Here is a 27,746-nt window from a genome sequence, read left to right as displayed (position 1 = left end):
GTTGCCTTCTATAGCATAAAAAATAACCTCCCCTGGCTGTAACAAGTGTATTTTTAAAGGCAGTGTAAGGGGCTCTTCTCTCCACACAGAAGATCCTCAGACAGTGGTCTGTGCAGGAAGTGGATTTCAGCTCCTGGCCAGGGGCTGGCAGATAATTTTTCTGTCTCACTGAGTGAATCATTTTCCTTCAAAAGTTAGCGAAAGCGGGAACTGTCTTCATAATGGTCTGGGTAGGGTTTTCAAAAGTGGCTGGTGACTTTGCCCCAATTGTTGGGGGGCTCAGCTTGATCGAGACACCTTGAAGAGATTTGATTTGCACAGTGCTGAGCACCCACCTGCTGAAAACCAGCCCACTTTAAGGTGGCACAAGCTGGGCAGCCAAAAAGGTGGTACTCAAAGCCACAGGTTCTTTCGGAAACTCTTGACCTGCCAGTGTTCAGTAGCTGGTTCTCCCTTAAATCCTTTGTAAAAATCATCCAATAAGAAAGAGAGGGGCTTCAGATCTAGTTAAACCCATTTTAAGCAACCTCTTGAGGGCTCAGGAAAAACTGGTTACTAACCAACCAAGTGAGGAGAAACCCTGATGGTAGGGTGACCAGATAGCAAGTGTGAAATATCCAGATGGGGAGAGGGGACGGTAATAGGCGCCTATATAATAAGAAAACGTCCTGAATAGTGGGACTGTCCCTATAAAATGGTAGGTTTCAGAGCCGTGTTAGTCTCTATCCACAAAAAGAACAGAAGTACTTGTGGCACCTTAGAGACTAACAAATTTATTAGAGCATAAGCTTTCGTGAGCTACAGCTCACTTCATCGGATGCATAGAATGGAACATATAGTAAGACATATATATATACATACACACCTGCTGAAGTGAAAAAACAGATTGACAGAGCCAGAAGAGTACCCAGAAGTCACCTACTACAGGACAGGCCCAAAAAAGAAAATAACAGAACGCCACTAGCTGTCACCTTCAGCTCCCAACTAAAACCTCTCCAACGCATCATCAAAGATCTAAAACCTATCCTGAAAAATGATCCCGCACTCTCACAGATCTTGGGAGACAGACCAGTCCTCGCTTACAGACAGCCCCCCAACCTGAAGCAAATACTCACCAGTAACCACACAACAAAAACACTAACCCAGGAACCTATCCTTGCAACAAAGCCCGTTGCCAACTCTGTCCACATAGGTTTCAGAGTAGCAGCCGTGTTAGTCTGTATTCGCAAAAAGAAAAGGAGGACTTGTGGCACATTAGAGACTAACACATTTATTTGAGCATAAGCTTTTGTGAGCTACTGCTCACTTTATCGGATGCATTCAGTGGAAAATATATATGTCCACATATTTATTCAAGTGACACCGTCATAGGACCTAATCACATTAGCCATGCCATCAGGGGCTCGTTCACCTGCACATCTACCAATGTGATATATGCCATCGTGTGCCAGCAATGCCCCTCTGCCATGTACATTGGTCAAACTGGACAGTCTCTACGCAAAAGAATAAATGGACACAAATCTGACATCAGGAATCATAACATTCAAAAACCAGTAGGAGCACACTTCAACCTCTGTGGCCATTCAGTAAAAGATTTAAGGTAATTTTGCAACAGAAAAGCTTCAAAAACAGACTCCAAGGAGAAACTGCTGAGCTTGAATTAATATGCAAACTAGGTACCATTAACTTGGGTTTGAATAGAGACTGGGAATGGCTGGCTCATTACACATGTTGAATCTATTTCCTTAAGTTAAGTATCCTCACATCTTCTTGTCAACTGTCTAAATGGGCCATCTTGATTATCACTCCACAAGTTCATCTTAACTAATTAGCCTCTCACAGTTTTGTAAGGTAACTTCCAACTTATCTGTATGTATATATACCTATATCTATATCTTACTATATGTTTCATTCTCTGCATCCGATGAAGTGAGCTGTAGCTCACGAAAGCTTATGCTTTAATAAATTTGTTAGTCTCTAAGGTGCCACAAGTACTCCTCGTTCTTCTTCCTATAAAATGGGGACATCTGGTCACGCTAGGTAAGGATTGCTACTTCTGAATACAAGGGGCAATTCGAGCCCTAGGAGAGACTCATCCTTGCATGTGGACCCAGCCTGACAGCTCCCACAGGCTCCAGGGGCTCCTCTCTCCCTCATGTTACACACTGCAGATGCTGGAAATGGAGCTATGCCCTTTTCCTTTTACAGAGGTTGGGCCACCCTTCACGACTACTCCCCTGCAGTTTGTATGGTCTGGGCAGAGGAGGGGCTACAGAGCAATTCTGGCCAGGCAGCTCCAAGCTGTGACAGTAGCAAGAGCGGGGCGGGTGTCTGAGCAATAAACCGGGAGGGAGAGAAGGGGAATGGGCGGAGGAAACTGGGGAGGCAGAAACAGCAAAGAGTGAGAGAACAGGAGCAGGAAAAAGAGGCCGGAGGGAGAGCTGAAGGCACGGGGAGGAGAGCAAAGAGAGATCATGGAGCTGCTCCTGTGGCTCTGGTCCCAGCTTCGATCCTGCGGGAACAACCTCCCAGCCCTGGGCATAGCCCTCACAGTCTTCGCTCTGCTGTTTGATTTCCTGAAGCGCAGGAAGCGCTGGAGTCGCTACCCACCAGGGCCGAGCTCTCTGCCCTTCCTTGGGACCATGCTGCAGATCGACTTCCACAACCCGCACGTCTCCTTTACCCAGGTCAGTGCCAGAGGGGCTGGAGAGCCCAGCGTGCTGGGGAGCGGGGCTGGTGGTTCGTTAATGCAGCTGGTGCGGGCTGGACGGGTTATTTGACCGGCCCGGGGCTTTTCCAAGGCAGGAGCCGTCAGTGCCCCCGGGGCGGAGGGGCCCTAAGGCTCTCTGCTTCTCTGCTTCGGCCTTGCTCTGGCTCCAGACCCCAGAGGGCAGCATTCCACTCCGGAGTCCAGCCCAGTTCTCTGCAAAGGTTGTGATAGCGCTGGAGGAGTGTGACCCCCACTGCGCACCCCCCCCCCCGACACCACCACCACCACCCCGACTCTTTACCTTCTCCCTGTAATTTCAGTTGGAGACATTGTAGCGTGCTGGGCTGTTGCGCAATATTAGCACATTTTCTCTTGTATGAGTGGACAATCCTCAAGAAATCCCACAAAAAGCTGAAAATAGGTTAAATTTTGAGCCTAAACTATTTGATGATTGTTTTAAACTGTTCTGCTTTGTGCTCTGCAATGCTTGTCTGTCACCAGGGTGCAGTGGCCCTGGTCCTCGCTCACATCAGGCACACTCTGTGCTGGCGGAGTGGTGCAAAGTAGCCTCAAAGCTAGTCTAGCCAGCCACAGCGCATTCAGCCAGGACAGAGGGATAATCCAAAAGCAATTCCTATGGGATGCTTTCCTGTAGCCCGGGGCATGGGCCACGGTTTTCAGTGCCCTGCAGAATCCCAGCTGCTGAAATTGCCTCTCATGGTTCTCGAAAACTGCCACAATTTAGAAAGGCCTTCAGGCTAATCTAAATTACTGCAGGGGAACGGGACTGGCCTGGCACACATGACCAGGAGAGTCCAGAGGTATCTTAAAGAACTTTGTACTACCCTCTCCTGCGTTGCACCACACAATTGTTGGCTGCGGGAAAGGATCAAGGTTCGTAATTACAAAACTCAGATTTGCAGCCAAGAACTTAGAAGCATGACATTCTCAATGAAGTTTACCTGGTTTGCTTTGGTCGAAGACCTGAAAGTTGCTGGGCACGAGCTGAACACCTGCAATTCCATAGGTGCCCCCTCCTCAGGTTTCCCTTGAGTGTGGAAAAAGGGCAGGACTTTTATGCGTCCCCTTTCTAGGCATGTCTGGTCTACACACAGTTTTTGTATCGAGTTAATGATTTCAGTCAGGGATGTGATTTCTTCCCCTACCAAAATAGTTGAATCAGAGCTGCATTAGGGCACTAGTCAACGCCCTAACATTTCCCTTTGTCTGAGTGTCATTGCCATCTGCTGTAATGCTCAGAACAGCATTGGCTAGGATACCGTCATAGTTACATTACATTTCATAGCGGCAATAAGCCATCTCCTGGCGAATGTATTTGGGGTAATGCACCACCCACATAGGTTAAGAGATGGGGCAAAGAAACGGTCACGCTTTCGGGAGTGGCTCATGAGTGAGAGTGCTCCCCTCACTGCCCCGCTGCCAGAGCTCCGGTGGCGCTTAAAAGGGTCCAGGGCTCCCCGCAGTGGCCGGAGGACCGGGCCCTTTAAAGCACTGCCGGGGAAGCCGGTCCGGTCCGGCACGGCGTACTGACGCTTGCCGGTACGCCGGACCGGCTTACTTTCACCTCTGCCTCCTGGACAGGAGTGCTGGAACCTCGGTAGAAGTGTGTGGGAGAGCATGGGGCTCTGCCCCCTCTGTGACCCTATCTTTCCTCTCTTCTTCCCCCCAGGCTCTGCCCTCTCTGTGGCCCCACCCCCTGCTCCTTCTCTTTCCCCTGAGGCCCTACCCCCTAGCCAGCCTGGAAGCCCAAGCCTGGCTGTGGTAAGAGCCACCCAGGGAGCCTGGCCACAGTTGAGAGCCCCCGGCCCCCTCTGTTCCGGCACCCCTGCTCCTGGATCATTGTAACAGTCTTACCATGGAGTCACAGAAAGTCCCCTTAGACTCTCCAGTCTATCTTGCCACTCAGACAAACTGAACTTACTGATAAATGGTCACCAAAAAAAATCACCCCACATTCAGCTTATTCCCGCTCCCAAGAGACCAGTCACTTACGCCAGATCAGTTGGTACCCTAGATCTTACACCAAAGACAACACCTGTAGCCAATCCTGTAATAAATGATCTAAAGGTTTGTTAACTAGGAAAAAGAAATTACAAAGTTAATTGCAGGTTCAAGCAAGCAAACATATACTCACAGATGAGTTACCATCTAAATCCTAAGAGTGACCAAGTTGCAGTGATGTGTCTATTCAAAGTGTCTTTCGGGGCAGACCCAGCAGGCAGCCCTGGGGATCTCTAGCCCTGTCAGAGTTCAGACAGCCAAAGAGATGGAAAATTTTCCTGTGACTTTGTTTTATTTCCTTCATTCAGCTTCCAAGTGCACAGAACAAGCTTCCTTGCACAGAGCATTTCCAAGGGGGGATAGGGCCATTAAGCAGTCCTTTGTATTGCAATGTTCCTTGGCCCAGCTGATTTTGATAGCCCTTCTGGATGGGGTGGGGGAGGAGTCCTGTGCCTGGTTCACAAGCGCAGAGCGGACATTTGCAAAGTTATAAAGCAAAACGTATAGATTTTCTTGTGGCGTGGAACACCGACATTGCAAGTGAGATTAACGCCTGCAGCAACTCACAAGCATTTCATAGCCTAAACACGAAATACATTCTTGTAAAACTAATACCTACTTTGAGGAAATTAACATACAGGTGACCTGGTCTGGTCTCCAGCTATGAGTTTGTTAGTTCTTAGCTAGTGCCTGCAGCCTGGGCAAGTGCTGGCACCTCGTTTGCCAGCATCACAGGAAACGCCCTCCCCCACCCCCAATCCCTTATGTCAGTAATTTTTATTTTGTGTGTATCTGTAGGCAGCACTGCTGTACCCTCTGTGGTAATATCAGATTTCATAACCGAAGCAAGGTTGGGCCTGGTGAGTACTTGAATGGGATATCGCCTAGGCAAAGCCATGTGCTGCAGGAAGCGTTGTAGGAGGCTGTCTGTGTCAGTGGTTAAACCAGTGCCACACCAGGAACAACGTACGCTTGGGTCTGTTATCCTTGAAGACACCAAAAGAGGTCCTGACCTCTGGTAGTTGTTAAAGACCCCATCTGGCTTCCAACGAGATATTTTCCCCTTTTCTTTTCTTGGCAGCTGAGTAAAAAATATGGAAATGTCTTTAGTCTTCAGAACTGCTGGACTAATCTGATAGTAGTGAATGGATTCAAAGCAGTAAAGGAAGCATTGGTCCAGAAATCAGAGGACTTTGCTGACCGACCATACTTTCCTATATATGAACACTTGGGTTATGGAGAGAACTCTGAAGGCAAGTACCTTGGAAACTAACATAGTTCTCTGGCAGCATTGCAGGGGGACTGGCTTTATCATTTGAGCTCCTGGAGAGGTTGAAGGGGACTTAGCGAGTGAGCTGGAGTCTGCCCCTGACGCTCCCTCTCGCGAGGAGGAAGTCAGGCGAGATGGGACTGGGGACTCTCCTTCCCAACTTCAGCGCTGCAACAACTACTAAGACAGGGCCGTTCTGAAATGCTCAGTGGGATGTACATGCCAATCAATACCGATTGGCCGCCACTGTCAGAACTGGCAGAGTCCTACCCCTCACCATATGTATGCACCTTCCTCGGCTTGTAAAAAAAAATAACCTCCTTCCAAGGAACCTCCAGGACCCAAGAGTGAAAGTGGGGGAGGGTAGAAAGAAAAGCAACCTAAAAGGGAGGCTTGTTGGGCTGGAATCCTCTCGGGTTATCCCAGAGCACTTTCATTAGAAAGATTAGAGCTGGACAAATATCTACAGAGTCACATCTTCTCAACCATGGGCAGTATGTGAACCCCCCATTTGGGGAGGCTAGTTCCCTGCCCTGAGCTCTCTACTGCAGCTGGAGAAGCCCTGCCCAAGCCACCGCCGGCCTAAGCCGAACCCTGGCTGGCTGGAGGAGCTCTGAGTCCTCCCGCTGGCCTGGGGCCATGGTGGGGATTATTCGCAGAAGTTTGGGGAGGCTTAACCTCCTCCAGCCTCCGTTACGCACCGCCTATGTTCTCAGCTCACCCTGGCCCATACTCTGGCCAATGCAGGAATGCGCCCTATAGTATGTTCTCCAGTGCTTTCTCCAGTCCAATTTTAAATGACTTGTGGTGGGGAATCCATGAATTCCTTTGAGAGACGATTGAGTGGTTTAGTCGATCTAATCATTGGGAAATGTTTTCTGACATCCAGCGTGAGCCTAACACCCTGAGGGTATAGCATGGCTTAGCTCCATTGATTGCATCCGGTTATACGAGCTGTGGATCTGGTCCTGAATTTCATCCCCTTACTCCTAGCTATACCTTGGACCTCCCTGAATAATCCCTCTCCTTCTGCACTAACCACCTACACCTATGAAGGCTGCAATAATAGCTCCCATTAGTTGCCATTTTGGCCAAGCTATACTTGGTTCCTTTTATCCTTTCTCAGAAGCCAGTCCCTCCAGCCCTATTTTGTTGCTGTCCAGTGAATTTTGTATGGTGCTTCCCAGAGGTTATTATGTCTCTTGTTTGTTAATATTTTCCAGGGGTGGTGCTTGCAAGATATGGTCATGCGTGGAAGGAGCAAAGGAGATTTGCACTCTCCACCTTGAGGAACTTTGGGATGGGAAAGAAATCCTTGGAGCACCGTGTGACCGAGGAAGCTGGATTTCTATGCTCTGCGATCAGTTCTGAAAAAGGTTTGTGGCATCCAGGGAGATGGGGCAGGGGAGCCGTGTAACTTCCATAGATAAGGAAATGAAAGGGTAATATGACTGATTATGAAGGAAGGAATAATAACACAGTATCTCACATTTCTACATAATCCCTGATAGCCAGAAGGATACTAAAGTGCTTTGGAGACCAGACACATAGTGATCATTCATCCAGCACAATCATGAAGCCACCTGTGGGGTCGAACCTGACAGCTGTTTTACCATGACAGTTTGTGATGGGAAGTAAAAAAAAAAACAAAACCCCGACACCTCCAATTGAATGTGCAAGGGGAATTTTAGGTTGGTAGAATGTAATTATCTCAACTGGAATCTGGTGAAGGCATCAACACTAAGACGCTTCCAAAACATGCCATGACGTCTTTAAGGACGTCACTTTTATGCCTCAACTTAAAAATGTCTGTAGCAGCACAGTAACATCTGTCTGTACACAGGTGGCCCGGGTTCAGTCCCGAGGCAAGGAGATGAGTACTGTTACCTGCACACAATTCTCTGTTACTTGCACATTCTGGGGGCACCCACTTGACCCAGTTCTTAAGGCTGAAGGCGTAACCCTCTTAATTTAGACACCCACCCATACCCCAATCCTAGGGCTCAGGGCATACCGTTTGGGGGTTTGCAAGACCTTTTACCAGTGAAAGAGCCTTACACAGTAATAACCTCTATTTATTAACAATTACCAAGCAGAATACACATGGTAAGCATACAATGCGACAGGGCTTATCCTGACAGTACCACCGACTGAATCCGCAGCACAAACCTGCAATTCTTAAGTTTTCCATGGTGGTCTCTCTTCCAAGTATTGAGCAGGCCCAACCCTGTTAGTCTGTGAGACATCTTTACCTTCCCCAGCTTACATGAGCATGGACTTTCAACTGGTTGTTCCATAAGAAGTCTTGAAATGTTAGCGGTTCTTGCTCAGTATGTTCCATGCAGTGAGGGGCAGGCTACAGTGATGCTGTGCCTCCTAATGTCTTTGGTTGGTCTTGTATGTTTTTCAGGTCGTCCTTTTGATCCACATTTTCTTATAAACAACGCAGTTAGCAATGTGATCTGCTCCCTCATCTATGGTGAGCGCTTTGACTATGACAATAAGAAATTTCAGAGGTTGTTGCATTTGATTGATCAGGCCTTGGACGAAGAAGCTGGATTCCTGCCCCAGGTAACTCAGCATGTATGACTTGGTCAGTAAGAAGCTGTCATTTGATTGATCAGTAAGATTGTATTTTAGTGATTCTTTTCTGGGAGCCATAGGGTGTGGTTCTCTCTCTCTCTCTCACTCTCTGTTATCTTAGCTCCTTGTCGTAGTACCTTGGCTGCTGCGCATCCCTGGAGTGCCACAGAGCATCTTCCGATCCCAAAAGGAGATCCTGGACTTCACAAATGAGCTTTTGAAGGAGCACAGGATGACCTGGAATCCTACCCAAAAGAGAGACTTCACTGATGCTTTTCTACAAGAGATAGAGAAGGTAGGAGGAGAGGGGCAGGTGTAGATCTCTTTGGCTCTGTGAATGTATTAGTGATGGGAACACTCCGTTAGCTTCCCTTGTTGTCAAGTTTACAAGCATTCAGGGGTAAATGAAGAACTGAAGAAATGGATGGATGCAGCTTCCGCTTGCCTCACTTCCCCTGGACTAGGGTCCAGCCCTCCATAGCGTCGTCTGGGGGTTGGTTTGCAGGGGTCGTGTCAGGGGGCGGAGGCGATGGTTCAGGGGTTCGGGGAGGTAGCGGTGAGGCAGCATGAGGGGCAGGGGGTTCTCCTTGGGGCGGGCCCTCTCCTATACCTGGTACTATCCTTGCCACACCCTCCTCCATAGGCTCTGCTGGATTGGTAATAGCAAGGGTGGGACTCTCTTGCTCGTCTGGGCGTTGTAGGGAAGGTATCTCTTGGGCCCGGACGGGAGCAGCGATGGGTCAAGTAGGAGGAGGGTTGGTTTCAGGTGCCGGGCAGCCAGGGGCGTCGGCAACGACGGGGCCGATGTCCTGCCGGGTCTCGGGGGTATCGGGTGTCCCTCCCCCCCGGGCCATAGGGCAGTCTCTGCGGACATGCCCCGCTGAGCGGCAGAGGTAGCACCGGGCCTCTCGGGTGGAGTAAAAGACCCGATAGCGGGCTCCCTGGTAGGGGACTAGGAAGGACCCTTCGAGTGCCTCTCCGTCACGCGCCCCCGCCGGCGGTAGAAGCTGCACTTGCCGGCGGAACGAAAGGACGTGACGGAGGGTGGGGTCCTTGCAGCCCAACGGGAGAGGGCTGATGACAGAGACAAGTTTCCCCAGGGTGGAGAGAGCAGGTAACAGGGCAACATTGGGTAAAAAGGGAGGAACGGAGGTGAGGACGAGGCGAACGCCCAGGTCTTCTAGCGGCTCTAGTGGGACAAACACCCCCCCCCCCACCGCCAGGTCCCTCTCCACCGCTTCTTGGGCGGCAGCCTCCGAAGCTAAAAAAAAAACGATCTTCCCATACATCTTGGAGGCCGCCACAATAGCTGTGGGTCCTACCACCTTCGCCAACGCCTGCACGTATGTCTCCACATGGGGCGAGGCAGGCACCAGGAGGCAACGGACACCGTGCCTCCTGGTCAAGGTGGGGAAAGGGCCCCGGCCGCTGGTGATGGTAGCGGAGGCAGGGGATGGGCGAGATGACGAGGTGGCAGGCAGGGGGGAGCCCGTCACCACCCAGGCATACGTCCTGGGGGCAGGGGAGGAACATTCACGGAGCTGGTGGAGGGAAATGCAGGGAGGGGCGCCACGGTCGATGATGAGGCCACAGCTGTGGGGGCAGCCCCTGCCATGGAGGGCCTAGTGGTTTTAGCGGGGCCCTTTCCTTTATTCCCGCCCTGGCCTTTCTGGCCAGCTGGGGGGGGTTCCTAGAATCTGGGGGGACAGTGGGCGCAGCAGCGGCAGTAATCACCCCGGTGCCTCCTGCTGCCGGTGCCCCAGTGGGGGGGGCAAGTATTTTGACAACAGTGGTGGGGGGGGACCTTGGGGGTCGGGCGGGGGGGAGGTGGGGGAGGGACAGCTAATTTTGTTAGAGGGGCCTCACCCCTCTCATTCCCTGCCATTGTGAGCAGGGAGAGACGGGGAGACACCGGAAGGAGGAAGGGGGAGGGGGAAGCAGATTAACCACTCCTCCCTGCTGGGCTGCAGGTGTGTGTGGGGGTGCCAAATGGGTTGGACTGGAAGGGGGGAAAAACAAAAACCAGGGTCCGGTGATGGGGGCAAGCTGTAAAAAAAACAATCCGGGGGGGGGGGGTGTGGACCCACGCACGTTTGTCCAAAGAGTCTCGTTTGGTCGGCTATTGTGTCCGGTCCGAAAGGCAAAGTTCAAAGCAAACAGCTGGATCCGAAGGCAGATGGCAAGTTGCCAGCAGGGACGGACGGCGGGGGGGCCGTGACAGTTGTAGTAGTATTGGGGGGGGGCAGGCACCGATGGATTGGGGGGGGCTCCGTGCCACACCCCCTGTGCCGCCACAAATGCAATTAAATCACAGTCAAACTCCCCCCCACGAGAGTGTAATTCAGAAAATTACTCAGTCTTATGGCTCCCTTCACGATGATTTGTAGCTTCCCTGGGTTATTTCTCCTGTCTTCTGAAATCTTCTTCTCCAGCTGTGTTGGCTGTGTTCCAAGGCTTCCGGCAGGCTGAGAAAAATTACAGAAATAAGCTGACAGCAAAATGGCTGGGTCTGGGGGCTTCCACTCCCCCCTCCGGATAGCAGATTGGCAATCTTCCCCCCCTCCTCCGGGGGTTTCAGCTGAGGCAAATAGCTGCGCCCGGGAACAGGCGTGGGGGGGGGGGGGGGGTGCTGGCGAAAGTTGGCAGCTAACCAGCACTCAGCAACGGCAAAGAAATGGCAGAAAGACGAAACGAAACAAAAAGGCGTCTGGCCCAGTCGGAGGGGGGAACTAAGGCAGGTTCAAAAAGTAAGAAATATCCAGGCCAGGGGGCTTTAGGAAAGAATAGAAAGCAGATAGCTGAGGAGCAAGCAAAGGACGTTCCGTTTTCCAACAGGGAAGGTTCCAGAACAATCAGGAACCATCTGGAGACAATTAAGACAGACAGGCTGATTAGAACACCTGCAGCCAATCAAGAAGCTGCTAGAATCAATTAAGGCAGGCTAATCAGGGCACCTGGGTTTAAAAAGGAGATCACTTCAGTTTGTGGTGCCCGTGTGAGGAGCTGGGAGCAAGAGGCACTAGGAGCTGAGTGTGACAACGTGGACTGTTGGAGGACTGAGGAGTACAAGCATTATCAGACACCAGGAGGAAGGCCCTATGGTGGGAATAAAGAAAGGGTTGGGAGGAGGCCATGGGGAAGTAGCCCAGGGAGTTGTAGCTGTCACACAGCTGTTTCAGGAGGCACTCTAGACAGCTGCATTCCACAGGGCCCTGGGCTGGAACCCGGAGTCGAGGGAGGGCCCGGGTTCCCCCCAAACCTCCCAACTCCTGGTCAGACACAGGAGGAGTGTGGACTGTGGGTTCACGAAAACGGCCAAGCTGAGGGCTGCCGTGAAGCTCCAAGGCGAGCAAATCTGCCAATAAGCGCAAGACCCAGCAAGGTAGAGGAGGAACTTTGTCACAGCACATTTCAATTTTTCATTTAGAAATTACTTCATTTCACTTTTATTTTATTTTATTGTTTGTTTTATTTTTATATTTTATTTTTATAGTATATTTTAAATTTTGATTAACCTGAAACCGTTTTTAAAAAACTTTCATTTTGTGTGAAATTTCTAAATGTCAGTTTCTTCTTCTGAGTCGTAAACAAAGCAAATTACATTGTAATTGGCTCTTAAATAGCATATTAGTGATTGCCCATGTGAAGTCTAAGTCCAAATTTACAGAATTGGTCTGAGAAAAATTGAGATAAGAAACCCTTAGAAAACAGACACATAAAATCCACAGCATTACAAAAGATAGCCGGACTACTTCGTGCTGCGATCCTGTCATATCTTGTACGCTAAGCACGGTGGCCCTGAAGAGTACTTGGTGGGGAGACTGTTGGTTCAGTAGGTAGCACTGAGGTCCTGTTCTCATAGAAGCTACCAGGGCAGGAATAGGGCCTGTCAGATTGTTATTCCCAGTACGTATATGAACTTTTGGAATCCTGATGTTAATTGGTTGGCTAGCATGTTGGCTGCACCCTGCTCGTTACTACATGGAATTTCTGACCTGATCAAGTGAGAGTGATCACACTGACCTCTTGAGGTTGCAGAGGCACAAATGTCTAAGACTGACTGGAGACCCTCCTTTAACTCTGGTGGCAAGAGACTGTGGGCAGAGTTTCCAGCATGTATGCTGAGTGTACTGAGCAGCATCAGCCAGTGGGAGTCTGCCGTGCCTGGGTACTCCTCCTCCGTCTTCGTAAATTCTTCCAGGTGCCTTTGGCAGTGGTGCTGGAACTGGGGGTGCTGCTGCACCCCCTGGCTTGAAGCAGTAATAACACAGACCAAATACATGGTTTCCAGCATCAGCACTCCCACTATAAAAATTGTTTCGGCACCCCTGGACTTTGGTGGGTCAGAAAATGCCGCTGAAATGTCCACCAGCGCCTCACGGAAACTCTGCCCAATTCCTGACCCAGGCGTGACAGCGCAAGCAAGAAAAGTTCTTGAAAAGGGGCCTCTTCCATGTTGCTCGGCAGGCAGTGTTGGCAGGCTGGTCACGCTTCCTGTAACATGCAGGGTGGGCATGAAGCTTCCCCACAGTCAAAGGCTAGAGCGGCCACACTCTGGGGGGGTGCTAGGGAGTCTGGGATATGGTTGGTTTGACTCGGGTCTGCCTGCTACTGTGTGGATGCCAGAGCCCCAGGTTCACGCCTGGGCTCGAAAATTCTTAATGTAGGGTTGATAATCAGCATAGACTTCTGCAGGGGTAGTCAATAAATCTTTGTCAAGGTCCACATTTCTTGGTCAAGGTATAGGCAAGATCCAGACTGCAGAGAGAAAAAAACCAATAATAATAAGTATATAAAAAGATTTCAGGGTCTGTTCAAAAGCATCTAGCAGTCCAGATTTGGCTTGCGGTCTACCTATTGACTATCCCGGTGTAGATGCTCAAGCCCATGGTTCTCTAACGCAGGGTCAGCTGAGTGAAGTGTCCCGAACCCTGGGCTTATATTGCCTGTGTAGACATACCCTGTGTTTTTGGAGGAGAAGGTCCCGAGCTTTATTCCTGATGAAGTCTATGATATGTGGGACAAATTGTTACTTTGAAATGTATGTGACCAAGGAGCCATTACAGCATGTGTTGTCATATGTACGTGTTTTGCTGCACTCTGCAAACAATTCAACCTTTCAATCTGAGAATATGAATTACCACTATCTACAATTCTGCTCCTCTCTCCCCAACAAAAATCTAAGGTCAAATTGTGCTCTTCTTTGTTCTCTTCAGGCTAAAGAGCATGCGGGGAGCAGTTTCAATGACAACAACCTTCCTATGGTAACAGTTGACTTGTTTACTGCTGGCACTGAGACCACTTCCACCACCCTGCGCTGGGCATTGCTGTTCATGCTTCTCCGCCCTGACATCCAGTGTAAGCAAGGGGACTGGTGGAGATGTGACCGGTTCTCCCAACCCTGCATCTTCCACAGAGAACTTCTTAGCATCTGCTGTCACCTTTGTGTTCTGGGGGTATGAAGCTGCCGTAGCAGCAGTCACAGCAGTGATTGGGGAATAATTCCAGTGGAGCACTCTCTGAGGGGGAGAGCAAAGACCTGTGGGAAGGGAGAAAGGAGAGAGCAAGCCTCTGTTCAAGATTTCAGTGTCAGAGGGAGCACTCACCACTTTTCTTCATGACAAGTGCACTTTGAGACCCTTGTAGCTACTTGGTAACTTTTCCTTCTCTTAGGGTCTCTGCAGGGATAAATGCTAACCTGCTTGAATGTGCTAATGCCAGAGGCACAAGTGGGTCAAATAGAGTATGGATAAGGTGGGATGTCTCGACCAATGAGCTTATTGGCCTATAGAACAGAGGATGACTATGTAAGTTGGGCTGAGTAACCGAAGATGAGTGTGCTCTCCTTCAGCTCCTAATTCCGCATTTCTCTCTTTCCTACTGTCTATGCGGCTTGCCCTGCCCCCTTGCCCTCAGCCAGGTAAACCCTGCCTCCCTTGCACTCTTGCTTTCAGGTGCTTTCAACAAACATATAAGACCTGATTGTGAGGTCAGGAATTAGTAGTCGGGAAGCAGAGCAGTTCATGTCTGGGGTATCAAAGAGGCTTTCTGGTTGTGTGAAGGTGAGAGAAATCAGAGGTTTGTCCACCCCCTCTCCTCACTGCTGGTTATCTTTCCTGACCCCTGAAGAAGTGCCCCAGACACTTAAAGCACCCACTTCCTAGAGATGACTCGCTTGTAAACTGCTCAGTGATTGGTAGGAAGGTGGCTAACAAACTCACCAAATATAAACCCAGCGCTGTACAAATAGACAGACCATTCCTGCCCCACAGGGTTTAAAACCTAAGGGTAAATGCGTAGGTTCCCCAATTTTATGGTGTTGATATACATCATTATGTTGCATTGAGGAGGATGTAAAGTGTCTTTTTCCAGGTAAAGTCCATGAGGAAATTGATAAGGTGATTGGCAGGGACAGGTCACCCCAGATGGAGGACCAAGCGAACATGCCTTATATCAGTGCTGTGATCCATGAAACTCAACGTTATGGGGATATCGCTCCTGTTGGATTGCCTCACATGACATACCGGGACACCGAGCTCCAAGGCTTCTTCATTCCAAAGGTATCTATGGCCAGGCAGGGGATGCAGACCTCCTCTCCCCTTGCAGACTTATGTCCTGCAGCTGCAGACATTCCATATGTGAATCTCCCCAAGGTTCCATGCAGAGGGGGATGGAGCACCAGGCCCTGAATCACACAACCATTGGCGAGTTATCAAATGTGCAGTTTTAAAAGGCCTTGGGCTTCAGAGACAGCCTTGTTTATGTGGTTAGCTCCATCTTGAACAGGTCTTTGGATATCTGAAAAAACAACGAATTGAGCTAAGACACTACTAAGGATTTCAATCCTTACTGGGGAGACTGTAATTTTGCCTTGGGCACCTTCTAACATTCAGTACATCTGCTTGAAGGTGGAGAAAGGTAATGCTGACTGACTGTATAGAAACTACCAGCTAGGTCAGCAGTTCAAATCCAACACAGTAGCAACTAACACACTATTATCTGAAGGGTGTTCAGAGGCCACTGTGCATCTCATTCCAGTTCCACATGGACAAGAGACAATGACAGGCAATTACTGCCTTCTTTGGTGAGAGTCTCATTGGAGAGACCAAAGCCACACAGTACTCAATTCCACTTTCGCCCTTAGAGGAAGCTCCTCTAGCTCAGGCCTGAGGCATGTGAGAGGGGAAAGATCTCGCTTTTTCTGTGAAGACAATGAGAATTGCGGTTTGGAGTCTCTCAGTCAGCACACTCTTACCAGAGCTAAAATTAACTCGAGAAAATATTTGAAGCAACTGGGGAGTAAAAGCAATTTTCATCTCCTGAACCTCATTAGACCATGAAAACACCCCTTGCATACTCTTAGTCTAGCTAGCATGCAATGGACAAGGGCTTCAGAGCATATGCTGTGCACTGGCTGGGGCCTTGAAAGCGTCCCACTCCATTGTGCTATAAGATTATACAATGAGGTACCTGAGCTGGGTTCTATGTCTTCCTCTGAAGCATCCTACAATGGCCACTGCTTGAGATGGGATATTGAATGCAGAGGGACTGGCCTGTTCTGGTGTGACAATTCTTATGTACCCTGTTCCTTCTCTGGGGTGGATCAGGGGACGACAGTCATCACTAACTTGACCTCGGTGCTGAAGGATGAAACGGTTTGGGAGAAGCCGCACCAGTTCTACCCGGAGCACTTCCTGGATGCAGATGAGCAGTTTGTGAAGCGAGAGGCCTTCCTGCCTTTCTCTGCAGGTAAATCCAAGGGGAGGAGCAGCTGGCAGAGGCCGTCCCTATGGAAATGAGGCACAGTGCATGAGATGTGACCCACTATAGTTATGGGAAAATGAGTCTCCTCTAAAGCAAGATGTCCCTCTCATCATGAGAGCAGCTTCCTCAAGGGGAAGATCAGTGCAGTCTGTGCTGAGCTGGGCCTGTTCTTCATGAGCATGCTGCATCTCCCCAGAGAAATTACTTCATACTCCAATAGACACAGGGACATACTGAATGCAACACATTAATCCCTTCTGCACTCTAACAGAAAACCTTAACTACAAGCCCAGGAATCTGTTTAGAAACAATGTGCACGCAGGTGAGGTGTGTGTTATTGGGAAAAGGATGAGGTCGTAGTTAAGGCTTTCTGTTAAAGCATGATCAAAATTGCTGTGTCCCACATGCTTCTTTATCTGTTGCAAGGCACCCTGATCAAAGGAAGGTGTTTGTTAGTGGAGGCTCTGGGACCACTGCAATGGGGAACATGGATCAGTCGGGGATAAAGGGGAGATGAATGTTCCCAGTTTCCCGTATGCGCTCAACTCACCAGAGAGATGGGAAGAGTGAAATACTGATTCTCTGATACACACCAAAGGAGGGCAGCTGTGGCTGGTGGAGGGTCTGTAGGGTCTGTCCTAACCCCTCTGGACACCACATCAGCAGCAGTGGGAAGCCTGAACCAGTGGGTCACTGCCTCTGCCAGGCTTGTACGAGTGCAGCCCAGGAGTCCCAGCAGTGTGAACCATGAGGACTTCGACAGGAGGGTCTATGCACTGAGCAGGATTATAGCTTTCCACAGAACCTTTCCCAGTGACTGGTTGGTGCTCTCTAGGTTTGTTTCAATGCAGCCAACCGTTTCAGTGGCAGAGAGGGGTTGAGGTCCCATCAAAGAAAAAAATGTGACACAAACTTAGTTAGGCAGCTTCTAACGCATTTCTAGGATACTCTGGTATTGGCTCAGCGGGTACATCTACACTTCAGACTGGGGGTGTATGTTCCAGGTTGGGGACACATACCCACGCTAACTCGGTGATAGCATGTAGGAGCGTAGCCACTGCAGCGTGAGCAATGGGAGGGGCTGGCCGCAATGAGGATGATCCCGTCGAAGATGGTAGGTACCTACTCAGGTGGCTAGCCCCTCCCACTGCTTGTACCCCCATGGCTACACTTCTCTTTTTAGCACACTAGCTAGCTCAGAGTTAATGGAGGCACGTCTCCTTGAGCTGGAGCTTACACCTACCGAAGTGTGGACGTATCCTTGGTTAAAAGCCACTTTTGTTTTTCATTTTATGATTTTATTTTAGCCTGTAAACAGGTAATTGAGCAGCCAACTTCCATTTGTGCCAAACTGCAGTGCAATCAGAGTTTCCCTTGCACCCTTTGTCAGTGCCTGCCTTTCACTCTCTCTGGAGGAGCGGTTCCCAAAGTGCAGCTCACAACCCCAAATGGGGCCGTGCCATCAGCACATGGGATCGTGGCAATCCTTTGTGTGCAGAGGATGCCATTTTGCTCTGTACAGCATGACCTCGCATGCACCATACGTAGGAGGTCACACTGGGTGGAGGACACCATTTTGTAGAGCAAAATGGCGTTCTCCAAAGGGGTGAGCTCACACTTACGGTGTGTCTGAGATAGTGCTGTGCAGAGGACACCATTTGGCTCCTCCATGTAGTCTGGGATTCCGGACAGAAATACTTCATTAAAACGGGGTCACTCCGGAAAAAAAATTGGGACCTGCTGGTCTAGAGCCTCACAGAATTCAGGAATGGACTTTTGTTAGCTAGCTCAGTATTTGTACCTTAGCAGCACAAAGCACAACACCTCTGCCTTTCCTATTTGCTCAACAGCCACACTAGATAATAGTGTTGCCCCTTTCCAACGGCTGAATGGCTACTTGAAACTACAGTAAAGAATAAAATTGTCAGACACATAAACGAACATAATTTGTTGGGGAAGAGTCAACATGGTTTTTGTAAAGGGAAGTCACACCTCCCCAAACTACTAGAAGTCTTTGAGGGGGTCAACAAGCACGTGGACAAGGTCCCTCACCAAAGGCTGTCATGGGATCAGAGGGATGGTGCTCTCATGGATTAGTAACTGTTTAAAAGATAGGAAACAAAGGGTAGGAATAAATGGTCAGTTTTCAGAATGGAGAGAGGTAAATAGTGGTGCCCCCCAGAGGTCCGTTTGGGGACGAGTCCTATTCACCATATTCATAAATGGTCTGGAAAAGGGAGTAAACAGTGAGGTGGCAAAATTTGCAGATGATACGGAAGTACCCAAGAGAGTTAAGTTCCAGGCAGACTGTGCAGAGCTACAAAAGGATCTGTCAGAACTGGGTGACTGGGCAACAAAATGGCAGATGAAATTCAATGTTGATAAATGCAAAGTAATGCACACTGGAAAACATAATCCCAACTATCCATGTAAAATGATGGGGTCTAAATTAGTTGTTACCACTCAAGAAAGATCTTGGAGTCATTGTGGATAGTTCTCTGAAAACATCCACGCAGTGTGCAGTGGCAGTCAGAAAAAGCAAGAGAGAGATAACAAGAGAGAGATAACAAGACAGAAAATATCATATTGCCTCTATATAAATCCATGGTATGCCCATATCTTGATCACTGCGTGCAGATGTGGTCGCCCCATCTCAAAAAAGCGATATTGGAATTGGAAAAGATCAACAAAAATGATGAGGGGTATGGAACGGCTTCCATATGAGGAGAGATTAATAAGGCTGGGACTTTTCAGCTTGGAAAAGAGAAGAGTAAGGGGTGATATGATTGAGGTCTATAAAATTATGACTGGTGTGGAGAAATGTGGGTCACTGGTGAAAATGCATCACTTGTATTTGCCTCGAGTCCAGGAAACCAATGTCCCCAGATCGCACTTGAACCAGAATCTCCTGCCTGGTGGCATGGGCATGTTGTTCCACCTCAGATTTCTCTATCCAAAAGGCATTTATTTGCCCATTTAGATTCTAGAAGGCAAGAATTCCACGAACAGCATATGGGACAGATCGTCAACTGGTGTAAATTACCACAACTCCTTTTACATCGATGGAGTTGTGCCAATTTAACCAGCTGCAGATTTAGCCCTGTGCATTAGAGTGTCTCTGACCCTTTTGAGTCATGCTAACTAGGCAGTAATTCCCCTCTCCAAATCAGCTGACAGAGTCCTTTGTTTTATGGTTTCCACTGAAGCTTCTCGTCCTGGCCACCATCAGAGACAGGGAATCGGATTAAACAGAGCATTGGTCAGCCTGGAGAAGTATATCCTAGTTGTTCCTGTTCACACAGGGTCTGGGAATAGGGAGACTCAGCATCTGCTGCATATGGAGGCAGATTCTCTGTTCACTCCATCCAACCTGTGGGTGCGCAGTACGGGTCTTACTCCTTCAGTGACTAGTCATTTACATGTGATGTTGTATCCTCCTCCTCCCCTCTTTTCTCACTCCCATGCTTGCAGGTCGCCGTGTTTGCCTGGGGGAACAACTGGCCAGGATGGAGCTTTTCCTCTTCTTCACCAGCCTCCTGCAGCACTTCACCATCTGTCTCCCTGAGGGCCAGGCCAGGCCTCGAGAGGATGGACGCTTTGCTGCGACACTCAGGCCCCACCCCTACCAGATCCAGGCTGTCCCAAGATAAGTGCTGTTTTCTGCCAAGTTCCCCTCATATATTTTAGGACCGCTGTAGTGCTCAGCTGAAAGATGCTCCTACTCCAACGGGGCAGCTTCTCCCGTCGGCGCAGTTAAGCCACCTCCCTGAGAGGCGTTAGCTGTGTCGATGGGAGAAGCTTTGATGACACAGCGCTGTCTACCCAGAGGTTCGGCTGGTATAACTATGTCGCTCAGGGGTGTGGAGTTTTCACACCCCTGAGCGATGTAATTATACCGATATAAGCCTGTCGTGTAGACCTGGCCTTAGTGTTGTGTCTGCTTCATTCTTTAACAGAGTCTCCTTGAGATCACCTGAAGAGATGGTATCAGCATTATTGGCTGTTTACCCATCAGCACTGTGTAGATCCCTGTCACGTATCAGTACACAACGCAAATGTGTAATAGAATGCTAAAGATAGCATCATTACACATGGATATCAAGAGCCTGGCAGATTTGTCACCGCAACACACAATGAGCTTAGTGCAGCTGTTCAAATGGGAAGCTCAGTGCTCTGAGCCAGCAGGGTGTGGTTTGGTTTTCTAGCACTTTTCCTGGGTATTCCCTTCAGGGCCGGGCCAATGCCTCCTCTGAGAAGAGATTTTGAAGTATGCTTTGCATTTGCTTGTACAAGCTGCAGACAGTGCTATTGACAGAGATTTACCTGCATTACTTCAGGAGATTTGATAAACAAAAATGGATCACTTCTTCCACTGATGTAAAGTGACTTCAATGGAGCTATGCCTATTTGTGCCAGCTGAGGATCTGGCCCAATATGTACTTTATAGTTTAGTGTAATTCAGGGGTGGACAAAGTACAGACCACGGGCCGGATCCGACCCACGAGCCATTTTAAGCTGACTCTGCTCCGGCACTCCAGCCGGGGCGCTGGCTCTGGGGCTGCAGCACAGCCCCACTCTGTCCGGGGCAATGGGTCGGGGGCCACACCATGCGGCTCCAGGAAGCCACGCCATGGCCCCTCTCCGGCTCCGACACACTCCAATGGGAGCTGCAGGGGCAGTGCCTGCGGATGGGGCAGCGTGCAGAGCCGTCTGGCCATATCTTGGCATAGGAGCCGGAGAAAGGACATGCCGCTGCTTCCGAGAACTGCTTGAGCTAAGCGCCGCTCAGAGCCTGCGCCCTCTGAACCTCTCCCCACGCCCCAACCCGCTGCCCCCATCCTGATCCCCCTCCCTCTCCCGAAACCCCTCGATCCTAGCCTTGAGCACCCTCCTGCACCCCAAACTCCTCATCCCCAGCCCTACCCCAGAGCCTGCACCCCCTCCTGCACGCCAGCCCCAATTTTGTAAGCATTCATGGCTCACCATACAATGTCTATTCCCAGATGTGGCCCTCGGGCCAAAAAGTTTGCCTGGTATAATTCCAGTTTTGATCTTATCTTTTTCGTTTTGCACAAACGTAATATGAAGGAACCACATGTGTACAGTGGGGTCCAAACACGTGTTTATTGGAAATATGCAACATGCCAGGCATTCCTCCTTGTACACACTGCTGCTCTGGTTGGGTTCTGGCAACTTCTAAAAAACCTGCACATGGGGACTGGAACAATAAGGCTCACAAACTATTTAAAGGGATATTACGCTATGCCTGTACATGACACCTTCCTTCTTCCATTGTACATGTTCCTTTCACTTTCAGCCCGGAAAAGGGTTAACACAGTTTCTTTGGAATAGAAACCTCTTCTGTTAGAGTAAAGCGACTATGGGAGGAATTGCCACTAATTTGCCTCAAAATATTGTGTTTTTTCCATGATAAGCCTGTAATTTGCCCTTGCAAAGGATTGTTATAATTTGAGTGTTGTATACAAAATAGTAAAATTACGTTAATAAAAAGAGGATTCTTTAATGTTTATTACTTCCTGTCTCTTTCGTTCTTGAAAATTGCTTGCCTCTGGCGCTTCATATCAAGTCCACGCTCTATGTTACTGTGCGAAGGAGATTTGGGCTGTGTGACTAGAAGTCAAGGGATGAGATTGCGGTTATGTTGCTTGGGGAATTGCAGAGTGAATTGTGATGGAAGGTAGGGAGTAGATCACATTCGCTGCTTGGCTGGATTATGAGTCGTTCAGACCCAACAATTATTTTTAACCTAAAAGCCTCTTGTTCCCAAAGGAAAGCAGCTAACTTACACTTAGTTTCCCATAGCCCTGTCTAGGCTGTCGGAAGCAGAGACTAGCCAGCGCACATCAGCACTTCAGCCAAGCCACCTGTCCACCCACAGACTGCCCAGCCACACAGCCCGGCAAAATGGGACAGACCATTGTTAAACTGTAACATGGAGATGATGATAATATTTCCTTTGTCCCACTGTGTCTGTCTTGTCTGTTCAGAATCTGAGCTCTTCAGGGCCAGGACTGTCTCTTCCTGTGTATCTGTACAATGCCTAGCACAAAGAGACCTCCAGGTACTATCCTAATACAAACAATAAACCACAGGAATAATTACCACATTTAAAGTAAAACTTAGACGCAAAGAAAACGATTGTTTTTTGTGGCTGCACAAAAACTTACCAAGGATGGTTGGTGCTTTCAGCTGGAAAGAGAATTTAGGTTTTACCCTGCAAAAAAAATAAAGACAATGTAAAAACCCCCAACTTTTTTGGCAGGAGGAGTGGTTTCCCTCACCCCTTTAAACTGTGTGTTTCCATCTGGGAGTCTTAAGGCTCCCTCTGTCCATCCCTACTCTTTTGGGTATTCCCCCGTTGCAGCTGACATTTGCCTGTCATGGATGAGACAGGATTCCCTTTGAACTCCATTAAGACTAGTCCTTCATAAGGGTGCTGCTGACTAATGCAGAGGACTTCCTGTCCAACGAATGGAACACAGTGCCTCCAATGCAGTAACGTTTACCAGCATACAGTCACATTCCTAACTAGGTGTAACGGGGTCAGCACCCACCTCTCATGAGTGACCCCTTTTCTCTAGCTGATATGCCTGCGATCCCAGGAGGAGGAATTGTGGGATAAGGAGCCTCTACGCTATTTATGTAACTCTTTATTTAATATTGTAGGCAGGGCCAGACCTAGACCAAATGGCGTCCCAGGCAAGGAGAGTCTTCGGTGCCCCCCTCTCCCCTCCCCCCATTTGTTAAACTTTTGAATACCTTATCTTTTATTTCATTTCTAGCCCATTTCATGACTTGGATGCATGATTTACATGCATGATTTATCCCTGTTATATAAGATGATAACTTTGCATCTTAGGATCGCCTGGGTTGCCTGCCCCTAAATCCGGCCCTGATGCAGGAAAGGCAGCGCTGAATGGACACATGGGTTCATTGTGGATGCCCAGTTGTATCCTTCTATGATCTCAGCCACACTGGTCACATCTCTATGGGTGCACGCTGTATAGTTACGCCCACCTCCATTACACCAGCACCCACTGTGGACTTCCCAGTCCAGTAACTCTCCAGGTTAGTCAGCTCCCATGGGCCAATGTCCATGCTTTTGGTGGTGATTAGATATTGGGGATAGCTCACTCTGCAGGTCTCATTCTGAAGTTCTGCAGCAAATTCTGGATATTCTGGGTCTCAAAACTCAGTCCCACCAGTCTTGGCTTGGGGCCATGGTCTGGACCCAAGAGTGGTGACGATCATCCTTAAGTTCCACATGGAGCCGGCGTTCCTGGAGATGGTAGGTGCACATTTAGTGCTGCTTATTGTTGTGTAAAGGCCCAATTAGCATTCCAGGAACACTGAGTAATAAAATAAACAAATAAATCTTTCCACCTTGAAGTGCCTTATGCACCTAAAGTCTGACTGCAATGCTTTTGCTGTGTGTCCAGCCCATTACATTCTCCTCAGCCTGTATTCAGTGATATTGCAAGAGAATTCGAGCAAGCAAGGTCCCAAAAGGCAAACTCTTCTCCATAACCTTGAGTAGTTGTGTGTTTTGGCTTCTGTGCTAGCTCTGGTTTTGGTGTCATGCCTCATGGGTGCTCCATGAGTTCACAAAATGCAGGCTCACCAGAGCAGTCATGTGGAAGCTCTTATGTTTATTATGGAGGCTTCCAGTAAAACCCTGACCTACGAAATCAGTGGGGGGTTGACCTTGACTTCAGTAGGTCCTGTATTTCCAGACTGTAACTCCATAGTTAAGAATGAATTGAGTTTTATGCTTAAAGCAGAACTTTAAAGCTTAAAGCTAAACCTCTTTGCTATGTATGAGGAGTACAATGTACCTTCACCAAATTTATGGCACTGAGTACTGTAACCCTTCAGCCAGTTGTGTTGGTAGCAGCAAGGGCCAGTGCCTTCTTTCTAGATGATTTGCTACAATTTGGTACCATTTGCTTAATTTTGGTTCAAGTCCCTGTTGGATCATATTAAAGAAGTTCTGTATTAAAATCACAAATGAGTTTGATTCCCCATAGTTTAAATTCCAGGGTATTACTAATTAAGAGGTCTCTTGGTTTTTGGTACTGTTTCTCTCCCTCTCTGTGTGAAACTTGCAAGCTGCTAATTGTGTTAGTACATTCTAAGACAGAGTCTGTTCTCAAAGCAATTCTTTGTAACAACAACTACTCACACAGAGAGAGACTCAAAGCAATACTCTGTAATAACAGAAACAGCACCCAGAAACTCCCCGCCCTTTTGTTGTATTCATCTTGCTTTGTTAACAATTGTGATTAAAATAGAGATAGAGGATGTATGTGGATGGATGCTTGGTGTGGATAATAACTGAATGATCTTAGGTGCCAGCCTAAGAATCCAGTGCCCATCAGCTGAAGAAGGCGTCAAGTGGAAATAACCAGAGGACCCCCGGAGGGCAGACTGGAATCCACCCAACAGCCTCAAGGATGGGAGAACCGAAGAACAAGATAACATCTGGCAGCATGGAGCTGTCAGGAATGTGCCATCTGCTGATTGATTCAGCAACAGCATGATGAAGTAATTCCCATAGACTGGCATAGGAATAAATTCCTATAAAAATGTGCTCTAGAAAGTGAGAACTTTGGGGTCTGATTCTGCAAACCAACTTCCAGGAGCATCAGATGTGCATCTGACAAGGCCCTGCTCCCTCCTCATGTCCAGGCCACCTGGCCAGTGGCTTGGCATGAGCAACTCTAAGGCTGGTAACTATGATAACAACCTTGCAGAACCTGTGTGTATGAATGTGTGTGAATAAATATGAAATTGAATGGAATGTTATAGCTATAACTAACTGCTTACTATGATTCTTTCTGTATTCACAATAAATGTGGCATTTTGCCTTTTCCCCTTTAATAAGATCCTGCTGGTTTTTATTTTATTGGTATAACACTATATAAAGTGTTCCTATATTTCCAGGAAGAGTCCATGAGGAAATTGATAAGGTGATTGGCAGGGACAGGTCACCCGAGATAGAGGACCAAGTGAACTTGCCTTACACCAATGCTGTGAGCTATGAAACTCAGTATTATTGTGATGTTGTTTTTGCTGGAGTGCCTAGCGTGACGTACCGGGACACTGAAGTTCAAGGCTTTTTCATCCCTAAGGTACAGCAATTGTGACCCCTGGAATATTAATGCAGCCCAGATGCAGATTGCTAAGGGATATTGCTAGGATACTTACTTAGTAGCGTGCTAGTCTAAAGGACTTGAACCTCACAGTGAGCTGTTTTTCTACCTGTAGATCCAACAGTATAAATTCAACTGAATCTCATTATACAGAATTAATTTGCTTGAAAATTTAGGGAGATCTGGAGTGGGAGGAAATTTTGTCCTGCTAATATCATTGAAGGAAGTGGAAATCTCATTTACATACACAAATGTTAAATTGATAGGCCTTTTCCAATGGAAAGTTGTGCCATTATCTGATTAATAGGGCAAAAGAGAACTGCCTGGCTTTTCTTTCACTATAGATGATAGTAAAAGGAAGCATAAGGTAAAGTTGACAATGGTTTATATTCTCCTGAAATAACCTGTTTGTTTTTGTTTTGGGGACGTTAATGGGAATGTTTAGGGCACCACCATCGTCGCGGTTTGTGCTTTTGCCTTCCCCTGTAGGCTTGGCTGGCTGCAAGGATGAAACGATTTGGGAGAAGCCCCACCAGTTCTACCCGGAGCACTTCCTGGATGCAGATGGGCAGTTTGTGAAGCGGGAGGCCTTCCTGCCTTTCTCTGCAGGTAAATCCAAGGGCAGAGCAGTTGGGTGAGGCTGTCGCTGTGGAAAGGAGTCACAGATGTCTTTATCTTTAAAATTAATAAAGGGCATCAGTTCTCATGCTGCAGGGCACAAGCCAAATATTAACTGCTCATTACGGGGCTTCTTGGAACTTCCTCAGAATTCTCTGGTACTGGTCACGGTCAGGGAGAGGATGCTGGACTAGATGGAGCACAGGTCTGTTCCAGTGAGGCAGTACGTGCATTCCTGTCTTTCTGGAATTAGGTGTTTGCAGTCGTCAGTGATATATGGCAGAGTGGCAAAGTGGGGCAGATCCTTTGATTCAGTTCATTGTTCATGGAGTGGGAGTGCTGCTCCCAGTGACTTAGAATCATAAAAATGCAGGGCTGGAATGGACCTCAAGAAACCAAGTACCCTGACAGGTGCTTGTCCAACTTGTTTTTAAACACTTCCAATGTTGGGGACCTGGGGCGCAGGAGTGGGGGTGGGGGCAATGGCCCTGTTTCCCTCCCATTTTTTACCAGACGTAAGGGCAAGCAATGGGGGAGGGGGTGGAGAGGAACAAGAGGGGGCAGGGCCTCAGGGGAATGGGTGGTGCGAGGGCAGGAGCTTGGGGAGAAGGGGCAGCGCAGGGGTGGGGCTCCATGGGGAAGGGGCAGCGTGGGCATGGAGAACCGGTTTTATATGACCTAAAACAAAATGTTTTGTTTTAATTGTGTGGTTTTTGGTTTTTTTACTTTTTTTATTAATAAGGTAGAAGTAAAATTCTAAATGAAATTTTGAATTGAAAAAATAAAAACATTTTGACTTTTTCTGATTTTTTTCCTCTTTTCTTTTTCAGCTGAAACAATTTGGCAAATTTGACACAAATTTGCTAGATGTTGCAATTGACCCAATTATGAATTTTTTGTCAAAAAAACCACCTTCATCCAAAAAATTTAATCCAGCTCTACTGCTATAGTGAAACCAGTATAGTTATACTGGTAGAAACCTCCATGTGGCTACTGTTTAACAGTGATGTTGTAGTTGGTTTTGACAGTATCTGCTGTAATGGAGAAAATATGGAATATCTGTCAGGTAAGAGCAGTTTTTCAGAAGTTCATCGATTCCAAGGCTAGATGGGACCATTGTGATCATCTAATCTGATCTCCTGTATAACACGGGCCATGGAACTTCCCTGCTTGGTAACCTAGTGAGGAGGGCTTTAAACTAGGTTCGCCGGGGGATGGTGACCTAAGCCCAGAGGTAAGTGGGGAAGCGGGATACTGGGAGGAAACACATAGAGGAGGGTGCAACAGGGGAGGCCTCCTGATTCATACTGAGACAGTAGGGCAGGGGTGGGCAAACTATGGCCCGCAGGCCACATCCAGCCAGCTGTTTTAATTCTGCCCTTGAGTGCCCGCTGGGGAGCAGGGTCTGGGGCTTGCCCCTCTCTGGCGCTCCAGCAGGGGAGCAGGATCGGGGCCCACTCCACATGGCTCCCGGAAGCAGCAGCATGGCCCTCTCCGGCTCCTACGCATAGAGGCAGCCAGGGTGCTCTGCTCTGCATGCTGCCCCTGCCCCAAGCGCCACCCCCACAGCTCCCATTGGCTGGGAACTACAGTCAATGGGAGCTGC

The 27,746-nt window shown here is 48.5% G+C and overlaps 1 protein-coding gene across 1 annotated transcript; it reads left to right on the top strand.

The window, feature by feature from the left end:
* The first annotated feature begins 2,303 nt into the window (after positions 1-2,303).
* On the top strand, positions 2,304-21,882 carry LOC142070529 (cytochrome P450 2D14-like). The gene is made up of 9 exons (XM_075124215.1): positions 2,304-2,687; positions 5,814-5,985; positions 7,226-7,378; positions 8,413-8,573; positions 8,707-8,880; positions 13,802-13,943; positions 14,958-15,145; positions 16,193-16,334; positions 19,821-21,882. Exons 1-9 carry the CDS (start codon positions 2,475-2,477, stop codon positions 19,997-19,999), a joined length of 1,524 nt encoding a protein of 507 aa, XP_074980316.1. The 5' UTR covers positions 2,304-2,474; the 3' UTR covers positions 20,000-21,882.
* Positions 21,883-27,746: the final 5,864 nt, after the last annotated feature.

The sequence above is a fragment of the Caretta caretta genome, chromosome 1 (assembly GCF_965140235.1).
Source record: "Caretta caretta isolate rCarCar2 chromosome 1, rCarCar1.hap1, whole genome shotgun sequence".
Classification (NCBI taxonomy): Eukaryota; Metazoa; Chordata; order Testudines; family Cheloniidae; genus Caretta; species Caretta caretta.
Note: the sequence above shows the minus strand (reverse complement) of the source record. Positions and strands in the feature narration are given on the sequence as shown.